Source organism: Canis lupus, chromosome 1 (genome assembly GCF_048164855.1).
Source record: "Canis lupus baileyi chromosome 1, mCanLup2.hap1, whole genome shotgun sequence".
Taxonomy (NCBI): domain Eukaryota; kingdom Metazoa; phylum Chordata; class Mammalia; order Carnivora; family Canidae; genus Canis; species Canis lupus.
Window position 1 is genome coordinate 67,172,314 of NC_132838.1, and position 26,621 is coordinate 67,198,934.

The 26,621-nt window shown below is 38.4% G+C and overlaps 1 protein-coding gene and 1 long non-coding RNA gene across 2 annotated transcripts; both read left to right on the forward strand.

Moving 5' to 3' along the window:
• The first annotated feature begins 1,319 nt into the window (after window positions 1-1,319).
• C1H6orf58 (chromosome 1 C6orf58 homolog) lies at window positions 1,320-12,016 on the forward strand. Its single transcript, XM_072777691.1, has 5 exons — window positions 1,320-1,749; window positions 3,428-3,511; window positions 5,276-5,460; window positions 6,373-6,473; window positions 11,749-12,016. Exons 1-5 carry the CDS (start codon window positions 1,449-1,451, stop codon window positions 12,014-12,016), a joined length of 939 nt encoding a protein of 312 aa, XP_072633792.1. The 5' UTR covers window positions 1,320-1,448.
• A 6,061-nt stretch (window positions 12,017-18,077) lies between these two features.
• LOC140618555 (uncharacterized) lies at window positions 18,078-21,243 on the forward strand. Its single transcript, XR_012018644.1, has 2 exons — window positions 18,078-18,375; window positions 20,818-21,243. It is a non-coding gene; the product is annotated as an uncharacterized lncRNA (long non-coding RNA).
• The last annotated feature ends 5,378 nt before the right edge of the window (window positions 21,244-26,621 follow it).

Below are 26,621 nucleotides of genomic sequence, written 5' to 3' on the forward strand. Positions count from 1 at the left end.
CACCACCCAGGGATCCCTACACATTATTTTAAATCCTGGTACATCCATCTTAATTATTTGTACAATACATTAAAAATTTTTTCAATGAGGAGGGAGTGCCCCAATATTATTGGTGATATATTTTGTAATCACAATGTAGGCTAGGAAACTCCTGCAAGGTTTTTGTTGACAGTAGTTTTATCTATACTATTATAGGCCATTTTAACCTATTTTTTAGATTCTGACACAGGAGTTCCAAAATTCAACTATTTTTAATGTTAGCTAATGTATCAAAGACTAGTTCAATATCCTCTGCATGGAGAAAATTCAGCTCTTTAAGGCATTCTATTCCTTCAAATTATTATCACTGGGAATTTTTTCTTTATATTGTTGAAATTTACACATCTGAAATTAAAACCTATTAGACTCTGTCTTTTCCTCTAGGATCTAAAGATATATGATTCAATATGGGGACTAGAAGTTTTTATTTCACTAAACATACTAAAATGTTTCAAAATTTCTTTCTTAGCCTTTGGTGAGAGATAACTGATGGGTAACTGAAGTTTTCATTCAGGGACCTGTGTTTAAACATTTTCTAGAAGACTCACAAGATTCAGCATACAATTCTACTCATTGCTAAGGTTCTTTGTGGTGGTGTAGTAAGCATACACAGCTGAACAATAAGGGGAAAGACAGAGGCAGAGTCTGGAGGAACGTATGCGTAGATTCCCACATGCTCTTTCCTTCCAATGAGAGGTCACACAGAGTGCACTTTCCCCCCAGTAACAGAAGTAACAGCAATATGTGTGTCATGTTTCTGCCCAGGGATGCCCATTAAAGAGGCAATGCCCAAGCTGTTTACTGGGAGCTAGTCATGTACGAAAGTTCCAGACTCTACAAGGAAAGCAGATGTTGAGCATAAACCATAGTGTTTGCACAGTCTAGGTACAGTGAATCACTTGTCATTTTACTGTTGACTAAGAACTTTGAGAGCCAAGTAGGCAGATGCCAGCCAAGGGCCAAACTACAAGCAGGTTTATTTAATGATAACATTCTCAGATTTGCTATGTAAATCCTTTTCTGCAGACATAGGTGACTGCCCATACCCTTACATTTCTAGGTAATTACGGTCAAGATATATGTGTAGGAGGGTATTTAATTTAATAGGCACACAAACACAATGTAAACCTAACAGAAGTTTTATGAAAGGGTTTAAAATATTTATTCATTCAACAATAGAATTTTCAACAGTTTTTTTGGACTATCATGTGGATAAGAAACTTTTGATGATGCTATTCATAAGATAGGCACCTTATTTTCATTGGTAAGGCCTTCCCATCTTCACTCTGTCATCTTCTGGGAAAAGAGCAAAATGTGTTGATGTGCTGAGATAAAAGCAAATACCATGACTTCTTCCTCCATTTCCCAATAAAAGCCTTGCCACAATCTCAATCCCCAGCTTTGACACAATGGCTTTCCTTCTTCCTTGGACCTGTGTACTACTTGGTTGCTTTTCTGTTTCTTTAGCAGGAGCATATAATTTCTCAGATCTGTATCCCCCGCTGTGGAAGAAAAGTGCTAGTCAGTTCAGTGACTACAGGGTAAAGAATGGAAAGTACATTATTGATCCCTGGGTATATCCTGAGAGAATGGGGATGTACAAAATCCTAGTGAACAAGACAGCAAGTTATTTTGAAAACATTCTATTAGACAATGAACAAAACATTTTATGGGGGTTACCTCTCCAGAATGGCTGGCAATACAAAACAGGTAAGAATGACTCTTGTTATCATCCTAATGATCTACCAGTATAACCATGGAGTAATTGGGAACTAAGACTCTATATATACCATACCGCATCTTTGAGAATTGATCCTTTTCTTTTTTCCTCTTCCCCTCTCATAATCATATTTCTCTACTTCTACTCTTCTTCTTCTATAAGTCTTTCTTTTGTGTGCTTCTGTTTTGACTAGAAATCACAATGGTGCATCAGGCATAGCTGCCAAACACAAAGACATCATGTCAGATCTATTGAGCATTCTACGAGTATTCATTGAACTCCTGCTAGATGCCAGATGATGCCATTCTAAGCACTTAGATGAACAAAACAGTCAAAAGGATATACGTTAAAAACAGAAGGTGTTGTCAAATTAACTTGAAATTTTTTGAAGTCCCAATTGTGATTACCTAAACGTGGAGATAGGGCTGCTAGGCAAGGAGTGGCATCTTGCTCATGACGATGTTTCTCTGCAAATGATTGACTCCTTTTGAAAATACATTCTAGCATTTAGTTAGGAGATATACGCTCTGGGCCAAGAATTCATAAATTAGAAAGATATTTTTGTTCTGGCTGACAGAAGCAGCTCATGAAAGCGAGTGGTGCCTCCTGCCTACTCCATACTGATAACACCACTAATAAGGAAATTTCATTGTTGTAGTCCAATGAAAAAACTAGAAGATCACAGTTTATCTTAAGTCTGAGCAGTGATCAGATTCAGGAACTCCTGTGGTTGACAAGTCACGCATCTTTGTCAGGGAATGTCCTGCGACCCAAATCTACTCCTATTTATCTGGCTTTCCTTGGCATCAAAACAACCCTAGTTCAAAAGAAATCAGTGACATTAAGTCTACTCTGGGAGGCAGCCCACCCTCAGGGGAGAGAGATGGAGTCTGAAAGGGCTGGTGGATTAATGCCCTTCTGACTCACTGAATTCACACATCAGGGTCAAGCCTGGCTAAACTCTTCCGCTGATGAACTGATAAGTGTCCAGCATTTGCTAAGAGCAGTGGGGAGATGGGGTGTGAATAAGGACTTTCAGACAGTTTCCCTGCCATCAAAGAATTTATAACAACACAAGTGAAACGGGAAAGATAGCAGAAATTAAGTGGAAGAAAAAACACAACTACTCTTGGATAAAAGTTAAAAGTGCCAAACGAGGGGCAGAGTGGAGGAGTCAGCTGGAGTAATCAGGAAAAAAAAAAATGAATTTAAACTGAGGCTTGAAATGTGGCTGAAATTTTACTGGGGAAATAGAAAGTAAATCTATTAGGAAGTAAACAAATAAGCTAAAGCAGTGTTTCTCAGCCTTGGCTGCATATTGAAAATAACTGCCTAGTTAAAAAAAAAATATCAAGGTTTAGGTCCACCATGAAAAATTCTATTCTAATGTAATAATATCAGAAATTAAGCCAAAGGACAGAACTTGGAAATGGGGTGGAATAGGGACATATGATTGAGTGTAGGGTGTGTGTGTGTGTGTGTGTGTGTGTGTGTGTGTGTGTGTGTTTAAGGAAGGGACAAGAAAAGGAAGGGAGAAGGAGATTGAGTGGGAGGGAGTTGTTAGGGATCAATGAAAGAATAAGAGACCAAATTAAAGCAAAATATTTATTGATACTCAAGAATGTTATTGTATAATAAATAATCCCTGCACCCCCTTCTTTCTGCTAGGAAGATTAGCTGATCCCAGAAGAAGGACCGACTGTGGCTATGACTCTGATCCTCTGTGCGTCTCTGTGGACAGTTGGTGGGCTGGTAGGTTCATTTAAGTGGCAAAACAGGTACTAACCATCCCCCAAGGAAAGTGTTCCACCCGAAACCTTAGGGACGGAGAGAGGACAGTACTAGTTCTTTCTAAGAAGGAATCTGTTTCATTGTGCACCTTGTGGCCTTGGTGCCACATCCTCGAATTGGACAGCCGTCGTGTCAGTAATGATTCCCTGGGACACGAGCTTGTCACAGAAGCAGAGAACAAGGGCCGGGAAGGGACCAGGGCCTCTGAAAGCCCGGCCTAGCAGGGAGGAGGGAGGCCGACGTGAGGGGGGTCTCCAGGATGAGGGGGGATGAGAAAGGAGGGAACAAGTGATTAGGGCTTTTTCCTCATTTCACCCCAACCAAATGTGTTTGCCTTTCATGCCCTAACACGTCAGGGTGGGTACCACAAATCATTTTATCAATCAGTAATCGAAGGCGTCTGTCAGACATTGAATCCTAAAATAACCAGAAGACATTTTCAAATTCTTTAATTCTATTTTGTGTTTTAGTAATTAAATTAATTTACATATATTTCCTTAGAGACATTTCCCGATAAGAGACAAGAATATATGAAGTTTCAGTTTCTTAGGGTGACACACACCACATACACCTTTACATATTTTTTCTTTCTCTCTCTCTCTCTCTCTCTCTCTCTTTTTTTTTTTTTTACATATTTTTTCTAATACCGCACACACTGGTTCTTTTCAAAGACCCACGAATAGTCACGGTTTGGAATTCAGGGTTTCTTATCCCCAGATTGATTCAGGAGTTTGGAGCATCAGGCTGCTCCACTGGGGCATAGGATTACGTTCATAAATGCGTGTCTGTGATAAAAGACATTCTGCATCACCAGTGAGAATCAGCTGAGGCTTTACAGCCCTCTAAATTATAATGTCTAAATCTGCTGGAATAGGTTATATTTAGAGAGAAATGAAAAACAGCTAATTCATTGTCAATTTAATCATCCAGAGATCTACTGTCAACACTTATCCAAAATGTGGGCTTTAAAAACCTAATCTGAAACCAGGGCTTTGTGATATCACGGTTGCACATGAAACTTGGCTAAATACAAAGTATGCAATGTCAACACTCTAACCACACTAAAATGTCTTAGAAAAAAATTACATTTTATGAAAAAAACTTCAATTAGAGGTGTGTCATTCTGTGCACAAGTAGATAACTTCCTTCCTTTTTTTGCTTAATGCTTTGAAAAAAATGAATATTAAATAATATTAAATTAATATTGAATATTATATAATATTAACTTAATATTACATATTAGTTTTTATTTAAAATATCATAGACAAAAAATATCATAGACAACTGCTTAAGCCTATGTCTATGATTATAGGGTTATTTTTTAAAAAGGTTTTATTTATTTATTTTAGAGAGAGACAGAGAGAGAGAGCACGCACACGAGCGAGCACAAGCAGGGGGAGCAGCAGAGGGAGAGGGAGAAGAAGCAGGCTCCCCGTGGAGCCGAGAGCCAGACACGGGGCTCCATCCCAGGACCCCAGGATCATGACCTGAGCTCAAGGCAGACGCTTAATGCAATGAACCACCCGGGGCCCCTGATTGTAGGGTTATTAACAAAAGCATATTAAAGTTATGTAGATGATCCTTAGGGAGATTTTCAATTTTTTTTTTTTTTTTGCTAGGTTTCTGAATGTGTGATTTTTGCCTACTGGTTTACAGATAACTTAAAAATATTCTCTATCCCATTTGTTAGTATTTGCAGTAATAATAAGTATTTTGCTGTTACAGATATGAATTACTTTCTATGTGCATTGCCCTTCCTTGCTGCGGTTGACTCTGGCATAATGGGGATATCATCGGACCAAGTCATGCTTTTGCCACCACCCAAGGACCCGACAAAGTTTTGTCTTAATGTTTCTAGTTGCCGGTCGTCCTTTCCTGAGATAATGAGCAAGTGGAATGCCTTTTACCAGGTTGCTTTTTAAAGTTTTATAATTTATTTTCTTAGGAGGTGGTAAGAGAATTTTCTGTTTTGTATAGTGCTTTTTGCCTAGGTTTTTGTGTGCATCGTATATTTCCTAAGTGTAAAAACGTAAACTGTCAGGCGAATTATATTATTACATTTGAAGCGGGGCAGTAGGTGGGGCGTTCGTTCCCTCTGAGCCAATATGGCATTAACACAAACTCGATCCTCTCATTCCAAATAAATAATACATAAATGTGAGCTTGCATAAGATATCTGACTAAATGCAAAGATTATTCTGTTTAATTGAATCTGCATGGCAACGAAGAATTAACTTTTAGGAGAAATACAATTATGGAGTTGGTTATTAGAAGAGTCAAATAACTTATTCCAACTGAATTAATAAATGATCATATAGGTAAACTAAACAATTATGTGGCAATCAAAACCAAATATTCAATGAGCAAAATGTGAACATTGGTTAAACATAGATGTGGGCTAAGATGCACAATGAAAAGATGGATTTACTAGTTCCATAGATTATTAGTTCACTACTTTAGATATGATTGGATTAAAGATTCTAATAAAAATGTCCTCCTTTTCTTAAACTTTAGTGGTAACTTTTGCTATGGTAGCAGAAAAACAAATGACAAATCAAAAACAAAATCCAGTATAAAATACTGACTCCTGGGAAAATTGTTGCAGCTCATTTCTTATAGATGTGTTCAATAATATTATTTATAATAGATATTTATTATATTCTTTTACAAAGTGTTAGTCACTGAGAGCTTATACAGTTCTTAGAAACAAAATTCTCCTCTCATGCAGGATATTGCTAAATTATGTATGGGAGTAAGATTAAATTTTAAGGAGAGAAATTGTTGTATTTTCTCAAATATGAATAAATTTCTCCTCGCTGCAGCATTTACAGTATCCTTCCAGTACCTTTGAAGACCTGTTGAAGTACTTATGGGCTGCACATGTTGCAACCATAGATACTGTTGGCAAAATATTTGAAGATAGGTAAGAATGGATCCCAAATCATTTCTATTTAATATGGTAAATGATTTTGGGCCTCACTTATGCCTTTTTATTCCTCTTCTAAAGTGGTAGTCAATGTTCCTATTAAATAATATTAACCATTGGGTATTTTTAATGATGAAGTATAAGTATTTTAGAATGATTAGACTTAGAAAATATTTTATGAAGAAGAAGCAAATTTTGAGAAAAAAAAACATCTGGTGCTAACCAATTATTTCAGCTAATGAAATAGCTAGCCAACCAACAAACAAATAAAACATATGACCAATTTCTCTATATAAAAAAAGAAAAGAAACTGTCTTCAATATATGTTTTTAAAGATTTTACTTATTTATTCATGAGCGACACAGACTGAGAGAGAGGCAGAGATACAGGCAGAGGGAGAGGCAGACTCCCTGCGGGAAGCTCGATGTGGGACTCGATCCTGGAGTCCAGGATCACACCCTGGCTGAAGGCAGGCACTAAACCACTCAGCCACCCAGGGATCCCTGTCTTCAATATTTTGTTCATGGGCACAGTACTGGTAGGTACTTATACTGTGGAGAGTATATACTGGAAAAAGATCAACTAGCATCAAGGTGAGCATGCAGGGTAGCTCAGAAGATTATCAAGCACTCTAGGTGTATATCTAGAGGTTATTATAGACTTAGATAAGAAGGTGCAAGAATGATTTGTGCTTAGCTGTGAATGATACTATATTAGTCAGGGTTCTCCAGAGAAACAGCCCCAATAGAAGATAGGTAGGAAGGTAAAGAGATGATAGATAGATGATAGATAGATAAATGATAGAAGATGATAGATAGATAGATAGATAGATAGATAGATAGATAAATGATAGAAGATGATAGATAGATAGATAGATAGATAGATAGATAGATAAATAGATAGATGATAGATGGATAAATAGGTGATAGATGATAGATAAATAGATAGATGATAGGTAGATGGATAGATAGATAGATAGATAGATAGATAGATAGATAGATAGATATAGAACCAGGAAGAGCCTATGTTCCAGTTTGAAGGCCATCAGCCTTCATCAGATTTCCCCCTAATTTAGGGAAGGTCATCTTTTTGTTCTATTCACACTACCAACAGATTGAATGGAGGCCGATTCGCACTGGGGGGGGGGGTGCAATATGTTTTACTCAGTCAACTGGTTTGAAAAGTGAGATTTCCGAAAAACCCTCATAGAAATACCCCCCAAATAATGTTGACTAAATATCCGGGCACCCTGAGGCCCAGTCATGTTGATGTATAAAATCAGCCATCATCGACACTATCTGGGGGTGGGGTCAACCAATTGGAGAGAGATTTGGGATGGAAATCTGGGTACGGTGCAAAACAGGAACCAAAAATCAGGGTCCTTGGTACTGTCTGAGTAGACAGGTGAATCCAGGCAGGAACGTGGGAGTGTTTCTTACTTATTTCACTGATTGTCTCTCCCACTGACTCCGTCCTTCAGTATAGTAAATAAATCAGCTACAGTAGCAGATTCAAAACACATTTCCTCCTTTACCTATTGATATGGCTTCAAAAACTAGATATTAATTGGAGGATGGAGGAATTTTCTCCCATTGGAGCATTTGTAATTGGATTTGGGGCTGAAGCCAGCACAGCAGTTGCAATTCAACTGTTCTTTCCATTCTGATGACAGGAAATAGGAATGAGATTATTAGACAACGATTTCGGTCTCAGATTGCCAACCTCAAGATTTGACAGATAAGAAGTCATCTCTCTAGACTACTTTTTTCATTTACAGATGTTTCAGGTTCATATCCAAAGATAATTCACTAGGAAATGTAACTTTGTCCCTTGGAAATATGAGAGTCCTTTAGCTAAAGTTCAAGGAGATTGCAGAAATTTTTTTTCTTACAGGTACATTTCTTGTGTCTTATGGGTTTAGATTTTTAATCTTTTTGTATTTATTCCTATTTATGTCATGGAACAGTTTTGAAAGAAATATATTTTTAGCAGGCCAAGTTTATTTAAAAACTCTAAAATCACAGAGCGTATGAATTTTTTCATGAAAAATCTTGAATAATTACATGATTAGTTTGATCACAAGCATATGACCCAAAATTTTTTTTCTGATACTATTAGAAGCACTTTCCTCACTAATTATAACAACAAAAAAAAAGTTTTTATTAACTTTTTTTATTCTCTGAAATTTGACCTTCTTACTTGACCTTCTATTTAGGTAGCAACAGGTGACTCTCTCGAATGAATTTTTTAAGTAGCTTCTGTTTCTCAAGTACAAGTAAAAGAAATTTCACAAAGTATCTTCATGTAATATCTCACTTTGAAATACCTCAATTTTTCTACACTGAGTATGTGGTCGAGCTGTTTAGTAACTTGCTGAAAATCTTACAGCTAGTGAATGGCAGGGCTAATGTTTAAATTTCTCATGACTCCATAGCTCATCCTCTTACCTGTAAGCTGTGCTGCCTGCAGTGTACACGGCCTACAGACTAGTTTTACAAGGTCAGTAATTACTAAAAGATAGTAAAAGACATTAAAAGGTTTTAATTAAAGAAGGCTTTCACCTTTTCAATATATAAGGAAGCGGGAATAAAATATAATATTCACTTCCTTGATGAAGAATCTTTTAATCCTGGGGCTTAACAAAATATAATTGAGCTGAACAAAATATCATTCATACCTCTCCTCTCTCCCTCTCAGTTAGGTTAGCAGGCAAGTGAGTGTGACCAGGGTCTCCCTGTCCTAGGAGTTAGGGTAGTGGATGGATGGTCCTTAGAATCTTAGAATCTTAGAAGAATCTAAGATTCTTCTTCAGAAGATTCTTTCCCTCCTTCCTTCCTCCTTTATTTCCTCCCTCCTTTCTTTCCCTCCCTCACTCTCCCTGTCCCTCCTTCCTTCCTATTTCTTTATTTTATATATTGAACTCAGGTGTGCCTCCTTATTTTTGTTTTGGATTATTTTTAGTTTGTCTATGATCCATTTCTTATATGTCAATGATTTAAAGAGTCAAATGGAAGCACTTGAGTGGCTCAGTCCGTTAAGGGTTAAGCTACTGCCTTCAGCTCAGGTCTTGATCCCAGGCTCTGGGATGGAGTCCCACCCATTTGGGGCTCTTTGCTCACTCAGGAGCCTTCTCCCTCCCCCTCTGCCCTCTGCCCCCTCCCCCTGCTTATAATGTCTCTCTCTGCATCAAATAAACAAAATCTTGAAAAAAAAAGATAAAGAGTCAAATGGTTCTATGAGGTTTTGCCATCCCTCCCACCAAAAATACATAAAAAAATGACACAGCTGTATCCAGGGAGAATGCCACTATAACCACTGGTTACTGTGATATTTAGTACTATATTTCTAAAAATAAAAAAATCCTATAACATTTCCTGATTGCAGATTTAAGTATCCTTTTTATCACGACCATAGGAAATTACCACTCAGTTCCCCTCACCCCTACTCCACACAAATTCTTCCCACTTACCACTCTCTCTGTATAATTGTTTAATGATGTGGATTGAGTCAATGTTCAGTGGCTACATTATTTTAACTATCAATCACTATTCACATCACACGTACTAAACTGATTATAATTATTTTTCTCATTATCTCATTCCCTTTAGAGTTGATCATTTTTTTGTGTGAATTTTTGTTTACTTTCTATCATACACAACGCTAATTACTTCAAATTGGCAAACCAAACAAGTTTCTTCTTAAGGTGTTTAGAAGCATCCGGAATTATATCAATTTCTTCTTCTCGTAGAGGTTTCGTTCAGAACTGTGGACTTGCTCTGTTCTGCCCAGGTGGTCAGATGCGATTCTTAGGTCTCTAGGATCTTTGTACTAGATTGCCTTTGTCTCTTCTTTATGTTGACTCACCCATTTCCAGTATCCTGTATGGTTTTATTTCCTGGATTACTTTGTTGGTTAAGACTTACATATGAGTCGATTCAGAACAGTTGTATAAGAAGAAAAAATTGCAGGTAATTTGCATTCTTAAAATATCATTGTTCTTTCATGATTTTTGACTGAGGTTGAGTGAATACAGAAACCTAGGCTAGCAATACTTAAGATTTTTTGAAGGCGTATCTCCATTAGTTTTTAGCTTCACTTTCACTGTTGAGAAGTTCCAATTTATTAGGTGTGTTGCCCTGTATTTCATTCATTTTTTTTTTCCACGAGAATGTAGCACGGTTGATAACTACAGAATCTCAGCGTCTATACAGCAGTGTTTATTCCTCACATGTTTAAAATCCAGTCGGGCAGGTCTGCTGATCTTCCCCGTGCTCACCTCATGTTTGTTGATTTGACTGGCAACACAGGGATGAATGGAGAAGCTCAGCTCTGCTCCATTTGTCTCCCATTCGCAAGCCTGAATGTTTGCCATAGTGATGGAAGAATGGCAAGGGAGAGAAACCAAATTGTGAAAACACAGTTCAAGCTTATGCGGTGTCAAGTTGGCTAATATTCTATTGGCTAAATCAACTTATATGGCTGAGCCAGGGTAGAAAGCCTCTCTCCTTGCCGTCTCCTTTCTATGTAATAGGGAAGGGACATTGAAGAGACCAAAAACCAGAGATATAAAGACTTTTGAGAAATTGAGGCCATGTTTGCAATCTACTATATACTGGGGCACTTCCTTCAAATCTCATGTGTTACCTTTTTTTAGGTAAAATAATATATTAGAAAAAAAAAAGAGAATATATTAGAGTCTTTTATTTACTTGAGACAGTCTTGAACTCTTTACAGTCTACGTCTACTTAAAGCTCTGTGGTCCTGGATCCTAAGATTGGCTGGTGCACCTATAACTGTATTTTAAATTAAAATGAGCTTTTAAAGGTGTGTTTTTATTTATTTATTTATTTATTTTTACTTGACTCTCTCTTAACTGACTTATTAGGTGAACTGTCCAATAATATATTCACTTAAATCATTTAAAAGGCTTCCATTGGATCTGACTTTGCTAAACACCTCTGTGCCTTCAACCACTGCCCTCACTTCTTTCCTAGTGTTTATTTAAGCCATTGTTCTTAGGGCTTGAAGTTTATTTAAGCCATTACAGGTTATTTAAGCCATTGTTCCTCACTTGTGATGAGCACTGGGTGTTCTATGTAAGTGATGAGTCACTAAATTCTGCTCTTGAGAACAATATTACACTGTATGTTAACCAATTAGAATTTAAATAAAGACTTGAAATTCAAAAATCAAAAACAAAAGAAAGAAAATAATGAGGCTGAAATTTGGAGTGGATTAGTTGCAATTGTACCTGTTTCTACTTGTCTCTTAGGTTGGAGTATTATTCTAAAGCGGAAGCAAATTTTGGAAGAAATTGGTGTGTGGCTGTGGATTATTTAGCTGCTTCCCTGTTTCCTACAACTTTGGTCAGAACACATGAATTCCAGGAGGGCCTGCCACCACGAATGCTTGTTAATGGGGATAGAGCCCCCTTTATCAGCGACTTTACTGAATTTCAAAACACTGTCTTGCTCCTTCTAAGTTTTCTTTCCCAAGTGGATAACTTTCCAGGTAAGGGCCTTATAAGCAATATATTTTAATGAAAATTAATATTTCATTGAATAAGGGAAGAAAAAATGATTTTATCAGATACAAAGATTGTTATAATGCATATTGTTAAAGAAAGTCATGGTTCTCCATTGGTATCCATTCCACAGTTTTTGGCCCTTCTAATCCTGGTCTGTCCCTTCTTATGCATCTTTATTGATCCATGAAGCCACCAGACTACTCCAAGTCCACTTTTCATCTGTAAACCCATATATAATCCTTTGATGCTGTTATAGTAGTCCTTTTTTTTTAAAAAAAAAAAAACAACTTATACATTGCTCTTAATTTAGAATGAAATAAAGAAATCTCAAAAGAAAACCCAGCATGATTAATGGGAAAACAAGCAAATTGACTTATAGGCGCTCCCTTCATCCAGCCTTACTAGCTGTGGATGATATATTCTGCTGGAGCTCCTCAACTATAGGGCTTCCTATCAGAATGAGAAACAGAAGGAATCTTTAGTTGTACATTTGAATTACCACATCATCTCAATTTTCCAGGTATGCTCTTATGCAGTGAACCAAGCTGAAAACAATTAAAATATTACTTTTTTTAGGCTCCCCCAAATAATCTGATAGATAAACAAGCCAAGTAAACATAAATACATTAAATACATGTTTTTGAAATCTTATTTGAGTTAGAGTAAAAAATAAGCCCAAACATTTAAGGCCTTCATGCAATTGCAGTTTCTTCTTGCTGTAGTAGTGGTTCCAGTGCAGTATTCTCAGTCAGTGGCAGCTTCCCTTTACACAATGAGGAGAGAACTAAGTCTCCTCCCAGCCTCTGGCTCCTATATTATCTACATCTCACCAGTACAAAGATGCTGTCATGTTTGGAGAAGCGAGTGGGCTAGGGAATTAAATTATTGTCTAAGAACTATTTTGTGTGACAAATCTATACCATGAAAGGAGAAGAATGATTTTTGGTAATCACCTGCTTAACTCTGCAAATGATCAGATGGTGTAATTGCATTGTATGTCTGGGTTGCATAAACTGGATCTTTCCTCTTAAGATATATAAGGTGAAGAACTGAGTAGATAATGGAAGTTGAAATAACTTTAAAGTTTGAAAGTACCGTACCACAAGATTTTTACAAGATTAAGTTTTACTGAAATCTGGCTTTATATCACTTAGTTTTGAATAGCTTTCACAGCAAAAAAATGGAAGATTAAATGTTGAAAACTACTGGTGAAAAAATGATCAGCCTTGATAGTATAATTGTGTAGACGTTGCATAATAAGGCATTTACTATCATCTAGTTGTCATTCTCTTGGCAACCACTCTCCATGCTCCCATTGACACTCAGAGTTCAGTCACAGTATCAAAGGCCTTGGAGTTTTCAGGTAAGCAAAGAATAGAGAAAACAAATATATTGAAAACAAAGCATGAGTGAAAACCAAATATTGATATTTAAAAATGAGCATTTTCAATTAATCTTTGGTAACATATGTATACATTTACAATAAGGTTTCAAGGTGTCATTTAGCTACTTTTTAGTTTCCAGAAGTGTTTTCCACAAGACACTTAAGCTAAATTCACTAGATGTAATCTACAAAATAAAATTAACCTTTTCTGGCTTCAAATTAGCTCTTTAACATTTGCCAATTGTAAGAATTGGAATGGGGTTTTTCATTTTTAATTACATTATATTCTCAACCATCTCTTTGCCTATAGTGGCATCAAGTTTTAATCCTTAACTCTATATATTCTAAGAGTAAAGCTCATATTAAAGTTGAAAGATAATTTTAGGTATTAGATTTTATTTTATAATAATATAATATTAGGTATAAATTAGTGAGAAAACAAAGCTTGCCTAGTTTTATCATTTTTCTCCATGAGTGACATTTAAAGTAAACAATGAAGACTGAGTGAAGATTCAAAACTATCAGAAGCTGATGCTTCATGTTAATGTAATTTAAAATGCTTAAGAAAACATTGGTGACATAGGAAGCTCCTGAACTTACTTCCTTTCATGAACACACAAAATCTACAGCCGCAGACAGAACAATTCACTCTGATACAAATCCAGAAACTGAGTGACTGAACATTTCTGGAAAATGAGAGAAAAATCCACATTGTGGCAGGAAAGAGAGGCTGAGACACAATCTTGTCATAAGTCCCAGCCTTGACGAAGTGACACACTATAGGGAGGAATCTCACAATTCCCAGCTTCTCCTTAGGGAGTGGTGGTTTTGTTTTTTTTTGTTTTTTTTTTTTGGGGGAGTGGTGGTTCTGGACCCCACATATGGCACTCCAACTTCTAAGGCTTCCATGTGAAGATGGGCTTCCAAAACATCTAGCTTTGAAAGCCAATGGGGCTTGCATCAACAAGACCCAGAAGGCTACAGCAAATGAAGAGACAGTTCTTAGAAGGCTTGTGCAGACTCACTGTGGCAAATTCCCAAGGATCTAGATCAGAGGCTGCAAATTGAAACACACCCAATCTTTTCATTAGAGGCCTGTTTGTTCATTTCAATAGCTACGGACTGAGGGAGCAGTCTTAATACTGTAATACTCTTCAGAAACCACGAACTTGATAGGTGCCATCTTTGCACTCTCCCTTTGTCTTGCTTCAGGATGGAGGCATCTCCTGTAAAGGAACTTATACATACATCTGGTGCCATGTTTCATTTTTTTTTTTTTTTCAGTTGTCACCCAGATGATACTTCTTGATTGCATGGCTCCAATGGCCAACAGGGCTTAATTAAATTCATGTGTTCCATAGGACTGTAATAAACAAAAGTTGCTACCCAAGTATGCACCTTAAAATCATCTGGCATCCAGGTGTTGACTGAGCTCTACCTCTTTGGGACACTGACAGGTTTTGGCCCACTTTCAATGACTGGGGCCATTAAGAGCACACTAAACAGTTTCACAAAGGATTGAAAGACAATCAAGAGCAAGGGCAACGTTGAATAAGATTTATCTGTTATACAGAGGCCTCTTCTTCAAAACTGGAAGAGGTGGCTGTTTTGTCTAATCCATAGAAACTAGCAGAGAAAGGCAAGGAAAATGAAGACCCAGAGGAATGTGTTCCAAACAATAGACCAGCATAAAGCCCCAGAAAAAGACTTTAATGAAATGAAGATAAGTGGTTTCCTTTATAAAGAGTTCAAAATAATGGTCTTAAAGATGCTCTCTGTGGTCAGGAAAATAATTAATGAACAAGTAAAAATTTCAATAGGGAAATATAAAATATAAGAAAGTACCAAACTGAAATCACCGACCTGAAAAAATGTAAAAATAGAGCAGAAGAATTCAATAGAAAGGTTCAACTGCAGTCTAGTGAAGCAGAAAACAGGATCAGGAACTTCAGCACAAGGCAACAGATCTCATCCAATAAGAGGAGCAAAAAGAAGGATAAGAAAGGAAGAAGATAGCTTAAAGGTATTTCTAGCACAACATCAAGTGGGCCAATATTTGTGTTCTAAGCATCCCAAAAATAGAAGGGAGAGAGAGAAAGAGGCATAAAATGTATTGAAAGAAATGATGAGTGAAAATTTGTAACTTGGAGAAGGACACAGACATACAGATTCAGGAAACCTAGAGAGTTCCAAATAAGATGGACGCCAAAAGACCTACACCAAAACACATTATAATCAAATTGTCAAAAGTTAAAGACAAAGAATCTTAAAAGCAGTAAGAGAAAAACAATTCATTATGTACAAGAGAACCACCCTCTCCCCGCATAAGACTCAGCAGGTTTTTCAGGAGAAGTTTTATCAGCCAGAAGGGTGGCATGATATAATTGAATGCTGAAAGAAAAAACTCCCAACCAAGAAAGAGTACTCTCCCTGGCAAAATCTTCCTTCAGAATTAAAGAAAAAACAAAGTTCTCCAGATAAGCAAAAGCTAAAAGGGTTTAGCTCTCTACTAGACTGGCTTTATAAGAAATGTTTAAGGCACTTCTTTAAACTGAAACAAAAGTGTTCCTAATTAGTAACAAGAAAACATATGAAAGCATAAAGCCTACTTCTAAGGTAAAATATAGTTAATGTAAGATAATCTAACGTAATGGTGGTAGATTCATAGCCTCTAAATTCATAAATTAAAAAATAATTCCATTTACAATTACATCAAAAGGAATACAATACCTAGAAATTAATTTAAGCAAGGAGGTGAAAGACTTGTACACTGAAAACTGTAAGACACTAATGAACGAAATTTAAAAAGACAGAAATAAATGAAAGAAATTCCATGTTCATGAATTGGAAGCATTGATATTGTTGAAACTTCCATACTCCCCAAAGCAATCTGCAGACAATGCATTTCCTATTAAAATTCCACTGTCATTTTTCACAGAAATAAACAATCCTTTTTTTTTTTTTTTTTTTTAAACTTATGACAGTCACAGAGAGAGAGAGAGAGGCAGAGACATAGGCAGAGGGAGAAGCAGGCTCCATGCACCGGGAGCCCGATGTGGGATTCGATCCCGGGTCTCCAGGATCGCGCCCTGGGCCAAAGGCAGGCGCCAAACCGCTGCGCCACCCAGGGATCCCAGAAATAAACAATCCTAAAACCTGGATGCAACCGCAAAAGACCCTGTATAGCCAAAGCAATCTTGAAAAAGAAGAACAAAGCTGAAGGCATCTCACTTATAAATTTCTTTTTTTTAAAGGTTTTATTTATTCATGAGAGACACAGAGAGAGAGGCCGAGACACAGGGAGAGGGAGAAGCAGGCTCCCTGAAGGGAGCCCAAAGCAGTACTCCATCCTAGGACCTCAGGATCACGACCTGAGCCAAAGGGAGACACTCAACCACTGAGCCACCCAGGAGCCCCTCACTTATAAATTTCAAGCTACACTGCAAAGCTATAGTTAACAAAACAGTAAGGTACTGGCATAAAAACAGACACAGAGATCAATAGAACAGAATGGAGAGCCAGAAATAAACCCACACGTGTATAGTCAGATACTTTACAACAAAGGTATCAGGAATACACATGGGGGAAAGGACATTCTCTTAAATAAATGGTGCTAAGGGAACTGGATAGCCACCTGCAAGAGAATGAAAATGGACCATTATCTTAACCCAAATGCAAATTAATTAAAGACTTGACAGTGAAACCTGGAACCATAATCCCCCAGGAGAAAACAGAGGGTAAGGTCCTTGACATTGGTCTTAATGAGTTTCTGGATTCAACACGAAAAGCAAGGGCAGGGATCCCTGGGTGCTGCAGCGGTTTGGTGCCTGCCTTTGGTCCAGGGCGCGATCCTGGAGACCCAGGATCGAATCCCACGTCAGGCTCCCGGTGCATGGAGCCTGCTTCTCCCTTTGCCTATGTCTCTGCCTCTCTCTCTCTCCCTGTGTGACTAACATAAATAAATAAATAAATAAATAAATAAATAAAAAAGAAAAGCAAGGGCAACAACAGCAACAAAATACAAGTGGGACTATATCAAATAAGAAAGAAGCAAAGGAAATTATCAAAAAAAAGGAAATGGTAGAAGTTGTTTGCAAGTCATGTATATGATGGGGGATTAATAGCCAAAGAAAATAGTAACAATCTGATTTAAAAATGGGCAGATCTGAACAGATATTTTTCCAAAGAAGACAACAGATGGCCAACTGGTGCCTGAAAATGCGCTCAACATCATTAGTCATCAGAAAAATGCACAGATCAGGGAAAACCACAATGAGAGACCATCTCCTACCTGTTAGAATGGCGATTATTAAAAAAGACAAGCAGTAACAAGTGTTAATAAGAATGTGGAGAAAAAAGAACCCTTAGGCACTGCTGGTGGGGAAGTAGATTGGTGTTGCAAGTATGAAAAATAGTATAAAGTTTTCTCAAAAAATTAAAAATAAAACTACCATATGATCCCATAATTCCACTTCTGAGTATTTTTTCTGAAGGGAATTAGGTCACTATCTCAGAAAGATATTTGCAGCCCCATGTTCAATGCAGCAGTATTTACGATAGCTAAGGAATGGAAGCGATGTGAGCATCCATCAGTGGATGAATGGGTGAGGAAAATGTGATACATACATATATATACATACATAGGTATCAATATGTATAAAATGGAATCTTATCAGCCATAAAAAAATAAAATCCTATCAGTTGCCATGGTTCATGGATGAACCTTGAGGGCTTTATGCTAAGAGTCCACCTTCTAATTCTAGAACAAAGTGGATTTTGCTGCCTTTCCAGGTACAAGGCTGCTAAACTAGTTAGGAAAATAATTTATTTCAGGCAGTTAAAATATATGGTAATTTAAAAGCCTCTGCTTATTAGGTTGATCAACCGAATTGTTAAAGTCTGACATTTTTAGAAAAGGAAATAAAATGAACAATTATACAGCCACTCTGTGGTCTGGCAGAAACGGCTTCTCCAGCAACAGTACCAAAGTAAGTAATAGTCTTTTTTAGCAGGTCCACTGTAAAAGAACACATCTTTTCTTTGAGAGTCCTCGTGTTCCCAATCCCCATAGTTTGCCTATTAACATTTGCCTTTCAATGCATGAGTCTCCGTGTAGGCAAGCCCAAGTGGTAACTATTTCCAAAGCAGCAATTGTAGTGACTTCTTAACTTAGAGAAGCGTCTCGTAGTTGCTGACATTAACTCCCAAGAAATAACTACCTACTACTTTGAGAAGTAAACCTGTTAAAAAACAAAGTTTTAATGATAGATGAAACTGAAAAACCTAGTGACATTTTAGCAAAAACAGTGACTAGAGTTTTAGACCAACTTAAAAATCAACGTGTTTCAGTAAACTGATGTTTGGGGAGTCATGATCATTGTTTTCTATTTCAAAAGTATTAGGTCTAGAAAGCAGTTGTATGATAATGCCTTGATACGTTTGTCTCTTCCCATGCATTTTTAAATAACCAGTAATCAATACTTTAATAAAAATTTTTCTTTGGTGTAAAAAAAAAAGAGTTATTGCCAATCTCTTACTAATAAAGAAGCGGGTTTTACAAGTTTAAATAATTCACCAGCTGGTAAATAAGAAATTTGCACCCTGGTGTATTATTTTAAAGCCCATGCCCTTCTCCTGAACACACCATCTTCTTACATACTGAAATGTATTTTCTAGAAAAGTCTGAAATCTAGTGTCAGCCCTTTGCTTTCTCTTGGAATGTGTTGACTGACTCAGCATTAATCAAATCTGAAGATTGCAAACTAGCGTAACTTGCTCACTAGTTTAAATAGAAGAGAAAAATATTAAATAGAAGATAGCTTGGGTCTCGGGACTTTATAACAGATTAGCTGTAGCCAGAGGAAAAACATGCACCCAAGGCTCTCACCCACAGATCAGGAAACATACTCTGTCTCCGTGGAAAGGAGTGAACACTGGTGAGAGGGATGGCTCAATATGGAAATTAAGCATTATCTTCCCATCCCCAAAGAGTGTGGGAAGAAAACAGAAGTAGACCTGGGGCCAAGCATTCTGGACACTTTCAAACCCTCACCTCCTGTACATTAACAGATCTAACCTGAAATATTTCTTCTCATGAAAAATCATCTTAAAAACTCATTTTCCCCTTTATTTTAAAGGCATTTTAATTGCTGTGACTTCTACTGATTTATCTTAAAGCATATTTAATATATTCAACCTTAAAAAGCCTCAGTGTATCAACATAGTAAAATTTTTTTTTAAGATTTTATTTTATTTACTTATTAGACACACACACACATACACACACACACACACACACAGGCAGAGGAAAAAGCAGATTCCATGCAGGGAGCCCAACGTGGGACTCGATCCCAGGGTCTCCAGGATCACACCCCGGGCCAAAGGCGGCGCTAAACCTCTGAGCCACCAGGGCTGCCCACAACATAGTAAATTAAAATTAAAGCCTTCTTCCCCACCTCTCTTCATTTATATCTCTTGGCCCCTCATTCAATTTTTTTCAAGTGGTGCAAATTTCCGGAATTTGTACATAAAACAGTGTAAATAAATGAATAAATAAAACCCGTGTTCTTTGCACAAATGAGATCATGCTGACTGCTCCTCACTGTTTTATTTTTTTACTGGAAAATTTTCTTGAAATTCTTTGATGTTAGGATATATTGATCTGAAGCATTCTGCTTAAAGGATATGTAGTATGTCATTTAATAAATTTACTATAACTGTAAGCATTATTTTCTGTTATAAGCTATTGGCAATAAGGCAACAATGGCATCTTAGGAATGTTTTTCAGGCAAAATTTATGATTTTACAAATAAATTTGTAGAGAGGAAATGAATTAAAGTCAACGAGTCATATATTGCCAAATGATACTTAAAATAGTTTTCAGGGGTTTATATTTTTGTCATAAAACTGAATTAAGGTTTCTGTTTTCTCTAAACCACTGTCACAGCAAACTCTATAACTTATGTTAGCTCCTTATGTAGAAAATGCTACTTCACTGTTGTATGAATTTATGATTCTTTCAGTGTGTTTATGCACTTTTCCTAGTTTTCTGATTACTTATATTTGTTACTGATTTTTTTTTAAAGATTTTATTTATTTATTCATGAGAGACACAGAGAGAGAGGGAGGCAGAGACACAGGCAGGGGGAGAAGCAGGCTCCGAGCAGGGAGCCCCATGCGGGCCTCAATCCCAGGACCCCAGGGTCAAGACCTGAGCCGAAGGCAGGCTGAGCCACCCAGGGATCCCTGTTACTGATTTTTATGTGAGGAATTGGTCAATAAAATTTAAATGTAAAAACTTCTTATGTATAAGTATCATGTAATGAACATATAATTTTATATGCAAAATACATAGAATTTGGTTGAAAAATAAACATTTTAACAACTGTGTATTAATTTGAATTTACATGTAATAATTTTATCTTTTCCAGGTTCATTTTCACAGACCATATAGGAAACTTTAATGAAGACACATTTTGTAAGGAAGCAAGTTCTAGCGCTTTCTCAAATAATCCTTGAAATCTTTAATCCAGCATTTCGGGGTGTTCCCATTTAATGAACTAAAAATGAACAATTCTAATTTGTTGAGCAATGGTAATTTCAAAATTGTAATCTGAGCATGATCATACAGTTTCCTCGCTTCTGATATTTTCGATTTATGCTCATTAGTGCGGATTTTTATCCTTGCATTCTAACTTTAAACTCAAATTAATGCTATGATTATCTTGCTTGATTAATAATTCTTGATTTTTAGGCTTATCAATACTTAATATGTTTAGGATCTAAAGAAAATGACACCAGGCTATTATAAATCCCCGTGAAATCAATAAGCAGAAATTAAATGTATTTGGCTCGTTTGTTGTTCTTTTACGTAGCTTAATTTTGTGCAACTTAGAGCAATATGTCTTGCTGATTTATAACCAAAACCCAGAACATTTTATTTATTTATTTATTTATTTATTTATTTATTTATTTATTTATTTTTAGTTTATTTTTTATTGGTGTTCAATTTGCCAACATATAGCATAACACCCAGTGCTCATCTCCTCAAGTGCCCCCCCTCATTGCCCATCACCCAGTCACCCCCACCCCCCCACCCACCTCCCTTTCCACCACCCCTTGTTTGTTTCCCAGAGTTAGGAGTCTCTCATGTTCTGTCTCCCTTTCTGATATTTCCCACTCATTTTTGCTCCTTTCCACTTTATTCCCTTTCACTATTTTTTATATTCCCCAAATGAATGAGACCATGTAATGTTTGTCCTTCTCCAATTGACTTATTTCACTCAGCATCATACCCTCCAGTTCCACCCAGGTCGAAGCAAATGGTGGGTATTTGTCGTTTCTAATGGCTGAGGAATATTCCACGTATACGCAGACCACAGCTTCTCTATCCATTCATCTTTCGATGGACACCGAGGCTCCTTCCACAGTGTGGCTATTGTGGACATTGCTGCTATGAACATCGGGGTGCAGTTGTTCAACCCAGAACATTTTAAAATGAAATACTGATGGTCGACTAAAATCTTTAAAGCTCCTACAGCAGAACTGGCACATAGAGTAGGACACCCACCTGCTTTGTGTCTTGGTGCGCGTGTGCTGCCACCGACTGCAGTTTGAAGCGCTCACATGCAGATCCCCACTCTGCTGCAGACTTGGTAATGTAGACTTGGGGGCTCCAGCTTGTCCTGGTGCTGGCTTTCAGGAGGGGGTGACTTCCAGGCCTGAAATCAAAGTTTCATGGGCAGGTTGTCCTTAGGGCCTCACCCGCAGCCACATCTACCCACTAACTGTTGGAAAAGAAATGCTCCTACCCTCTCTCTCTCTCTCTTTTTAATTTATTGAAGTTCAATTTGCCAACATATAGCATAACACCCAGGGCTCATCCCTTGCTCTCTTTCTGATGTAAGTGGTGTCCACATCATGGCCCGAGGGATCCTTCCAATTATAAGTCAGATCATGTTTCTGCTCTGCTCAAACCTAAAGTGGCTTGCTACCTCTCCCAGGGCAAAACCCACAGCATTTCCACACATGTGTGTGCTCACACCACTGACAAGATCTGGGTCCCTCACTGCCTCCGCCCGGCTCTCCTCCGGCTCCCCCCTTCCACACTGGCCTCCTTTGCTCTTCCTCAAACATTAAAGCACACCCGGGATGCAAGATTTTTGGAGCATTGTTTCCTTTGTGTGAAAAAAAAAATAAAATGCTCTTCCCCCGAGTCACTGCCTGTGTCACCTCTCCACCTCCTACTGGTCCTTTTCCAATGTCACCTTCTCTGACTTGTCGGGATATTCTTGGACTTTTTGTATATTTTTGCGCCCACTCAACACTCTCTATCCTTTTTATGCTGCGGTATTTTTTTTCCCTTCATCATCACTTATCTCCACCCATCACACGCTGTGTTACTTTCTTTGTTTCTTATCTGCCTTCCTGAACCAGTGTGGGAGCTCTATGATGGCACAGCTTTATTTTCTATCATAGCTGCATCCCCAGGACCCAGGCCAGAAGTTTTAGTAAGCACTCAAATATCGTCTTATTTGATTGGCTAAATGAAAAAAAAAAAAAAAAAACCCTGAAAGTTTCAATAAATAAAAAAGAATCGATGGAGGTTTCAAATGCTACATAGAGATTTGTTTTAATAGGACAACTATAGGCATATGCTATGGATACTGGAAAAAAAGAGTGGAAATCACCTGACAAAGTGCATAACACATTTCAGAAGACAAAATCAGAGTAAGCAAGGCATTGTCACTGTCCCATCTGATCACCAGTACATAGTTCAGGAAAATACTTACGCAAATAAAGCAAAAGTAATAAAATGGAATAGGACAAAAAGTAAATTAATTAACTATAGTGGGTGGAGGGAGTAGCATCCCTTAGACGCCTCTAATATGGTGATCTTTGGAAAAGTGGAAAGTACTGGGGCCACAGCCACAGAGGGAGCAGTTAGGAAGTCACACTTGTCTGTGAGAAGTGACACTGATGCGTGCAGGATGGGGGCCAGCTCTGCCCAACTGAGAATTCAAAAAAAAAAAATAAAGAATCATTTTGGACCCATAATACACTTCATTGCAAAGATGCAGAGAAAGGTGAATGAATAGAAAGTTTTTCAGTAATAAAACTGTGTTTTTCAAACCGTGCTTTTATTTTGTATGTCCTATATTATTCCTACATGTATCAGCTGGCTGCAATTTGATCTGTAGACTCATTAGTACAGGAATGATTCTGTACTGCTCCTAATTAGTGTAGAGTATGTTCTTTCTGCATTTAAAGGAGGCATAGAACTAATAAGTGAGCCCCCCGTTCCTCTCTGCTCCTACGCCCCAGTCATGTCCTTACGTTCGGACTCCGCTTCCATAGGCCGCACGTTGGTCTGATGGAATCTCAAGATCCTGTATGATTTCAGTCAAAACAAAGGAAGGAGAGAGAGAGAGAGAATCACAGGAGGTGTGATTCTGAATTGGTTTATTGTTTTAGGATTTCGCACCAGAACCTCATCTCCTGAAATCCTTTTAGTCCTGAGTTTCTGAGTGAGTGGATCTGAGAAATATGTATTTAATTAATTGGTGAACAGAGACTGAAATCAGAACCTTTACAAATTAATGAAATAAAGTCACACCACCCACCTAATCTCTAAAACTTATGGAATTCCAAGGAGCAGAATGTTTGGGGTGCTTAGCCTTGCATGCTGGGACCTGAAGCCACGCACCCATCTGCAACGTGCCTGGCATTTCTAGGGGTGTGCATCCCTTCAGCATTCTAGTTAGTTCTAATGAACCATAAGCTTCAAACCTATTCACTCCTTGTTTTACCGTTTGGGCTCCCTTTTGGCATTACACCCACATAGTGTGAGTCTATGTGGGGTACCCAAACAATGGGGTAACGACCTCAGCTACACTTTTGATGGAATGAGCAACAGCCTGGATTAGCAAAGAGTTCCTTTGGCTAAAGTGATGATAATCCAAATCCAACTAGCTGGAGCAAAAAGGGGGAGCTAGTGGAAGGACGCCTTGTCCAACGCGATGAAAGGAGAGTTGTTCACCAGCCCTGGGGCCGTGAGCACAGCCAGGGCTCTCTGTGCCAGCCTCTTGTCTCTGCTTCTCTGTTTTCCGGCTTCATTTTCTTCCCTATTAGAAGCTTTGTTTTGTTTTTGTTTTTTTGCCCTGTCTCCCACATGTTGCTGCTCCTTCTACCAAAGGCACTGTCTGGCTTTTCCTAATTCTAATTGGATAAAAGCCCCAGGAAGGATACCGAGCTACTCTTCTTAGGTCATAGCTCTACCCTTGATGGATTCAGCCGAGGCAAAGAGGCCACAGTGCCGGAGCGCCCCAGCCTTAGTCTGGGGCTCAATCCTGGCCTAGTTAATATACAGGAGGTGCGGGGGCTTGGAGATCAGATCTGGAACAACGTCTCTGCTCCCCTTCAAACCCTGCGGCCTAACTGCAAGGGGAGGCAGCTCCACGAGGAAGGAGAACCTTGATATAGAAGTGCTGCCAAGTGAACCAGGCCCCTACACCTCTATGGGGAGATTCCAAGGAGAGGGAGGAGGCCTTTCTGCTTCTCTAAAATTGGGGTCTCAGGTGCTTGAGGTTTTGAAATTCCGTACTAGTGATCCATACATTTCTTCGATTCGAGGTAGCATCCACATTAAAAAACAAATAGGGGCTCCTGGTGGTGCAGTTGGTGGAGCGTCCAAATCCTGGTTTCCCTTCGGGTCATGATTTCCGAGTGGTAGGATGATGCCCCCCATCGGGCTCCATACTCAGCTGTGAGCCTGTTTAGGATTCTCTGTCCTCTTTATCTTGGTCTCTCTCTCGCCTCTCTAAAATAAATAAATCTTAAAAAACAAACAAACAAACAAACAAACAAAACAAAAAACAAAACAAAACAAAAACCAGAAAAAACCCCAAACAAACCCAAACACCAGAACTAGTCTTGGAGGAATGTGCAGCCTCGCAGAGTGGCCTGCCCAAGAGTTATCTTATTCCATTCATTTTCCTTGGGGATAGAACCTACCTTTCTTCATAGAAGCTGGAGAGTCCCCTGAACCGACCGCCTTTTTTGGTTAGTTCATGGTAGGCAGCTAGCAAATGTTGAAGAATTGAGTGGTTAATGGAGACCAGCTGCCTAAGGAGCCCCAGCACCGCACACCGAGAGGCCACGAGCCTGGGGATCAAGGCCGCGTAGTTGGGAGTCATGTGGATGTTGATTCAAGTCTCAGTTCTGATCTTGGGAAAGTTAAAATTCGGAAAACATACACACACTCAAATATTTTATATCAAAATGTCTGGTAGAGTGTCTGGCACATAATCGACCTAAGCAGGTGTACTGAAGAGCCCGGGAGCATGTGCTCATCCTCACCACGGGATCTGGGTCTTCCTCCAAGCCCCGGGGCAATGGCATTGTCCTTGCCCAGGTCACCTGTGCCTGGTTCTTTCTCTTAGCTGAGCTGAAGATTTAGAAACTCAACTGCCTCTGACTCCTCTCAAGAAAGCCGATATTTAAAAGGAAAGATTTATTGGGCTCACTGACAATCCTGACAGGACCCCAGGCTTTAGCTGAGTTAGGTTTATGATGGGAACCACATTGGGCTCTTTCCTCAGAACCTCTGTAGGGTAATTTGAAACGGGCGGGTAGGGTAGGGAAAGGCTGTGTCCTAGTCCATTTTATGAACCAAGTGTCTGATACAATGTGGCCTTGGTGTCCCCTCTGTGTAGGACCGTCCCAAGTGAGTAGACTCTACTGGTGAGCGTCTTTAGATGAGGGCCCTGATACTGATAAGAACTTCCCAGTGGATCTTTGCATCAGAGACCTCACAAAGTTGCCTTGTTTGTCACATCCACTTCCCATATTTTCTGCTATACTGCTTCCTGTTGGAAACCACAGGACCCCCAGATTCAGGAAAACTTGCAACCTATACTTTTGTGAACATCCGCCATGCTTCTTGCAGGCATGGACATTTCTAACCCCCCTTATTCTCCCCCTTGATCTCTTCTTCCATATTAAGTGCCTGGAGCCCTTTCTAACTGTCCTCTACCAAGATGTGGAAGATTGAACAATGGAAAGACCAGTCTACCTACTGAAGTGTTGTTCTTGCTCCCAGAGCCTGAGATTAGGGCTTTTGCAATAGGCTACGGTCCATTTTTCCCATACCTAACTTTTTTTTTTTTTTTCTGGGAACAAGTGTAAGGCAAATCTAGGATAGAAAGTTAGCCTTAGAAAATGCAATGTAAATCAG

What these genes read in the sequence shown, in the direction of transcription:
- C1H6orf58 (XM_072777691.1), top strand. Translation starts at nt 1,449, where the DNA reads ATGGCTTTCCTTCTTCCTTGGACCTGTGTACTACTTGGTTGCTTTTCT. An exon ending in TGGCTGGCAATACAAAACAG is followed by an intron (nt 1,750 to 3,427) that starts GTAAGAATGACT and finishes TCTTTCTGCTAG; the next exon opens with GAAGATTAGCTGATCCCAGA. An exon ending in TGTGGACAGTTGGTGGGCTG is followed by an intron (nt 3,512 to 5,275) that starts GTAGGTTCATTT and finishes TTGCTGTTACAG; the next exon opens with ATATGAATTACTTTCTATGT.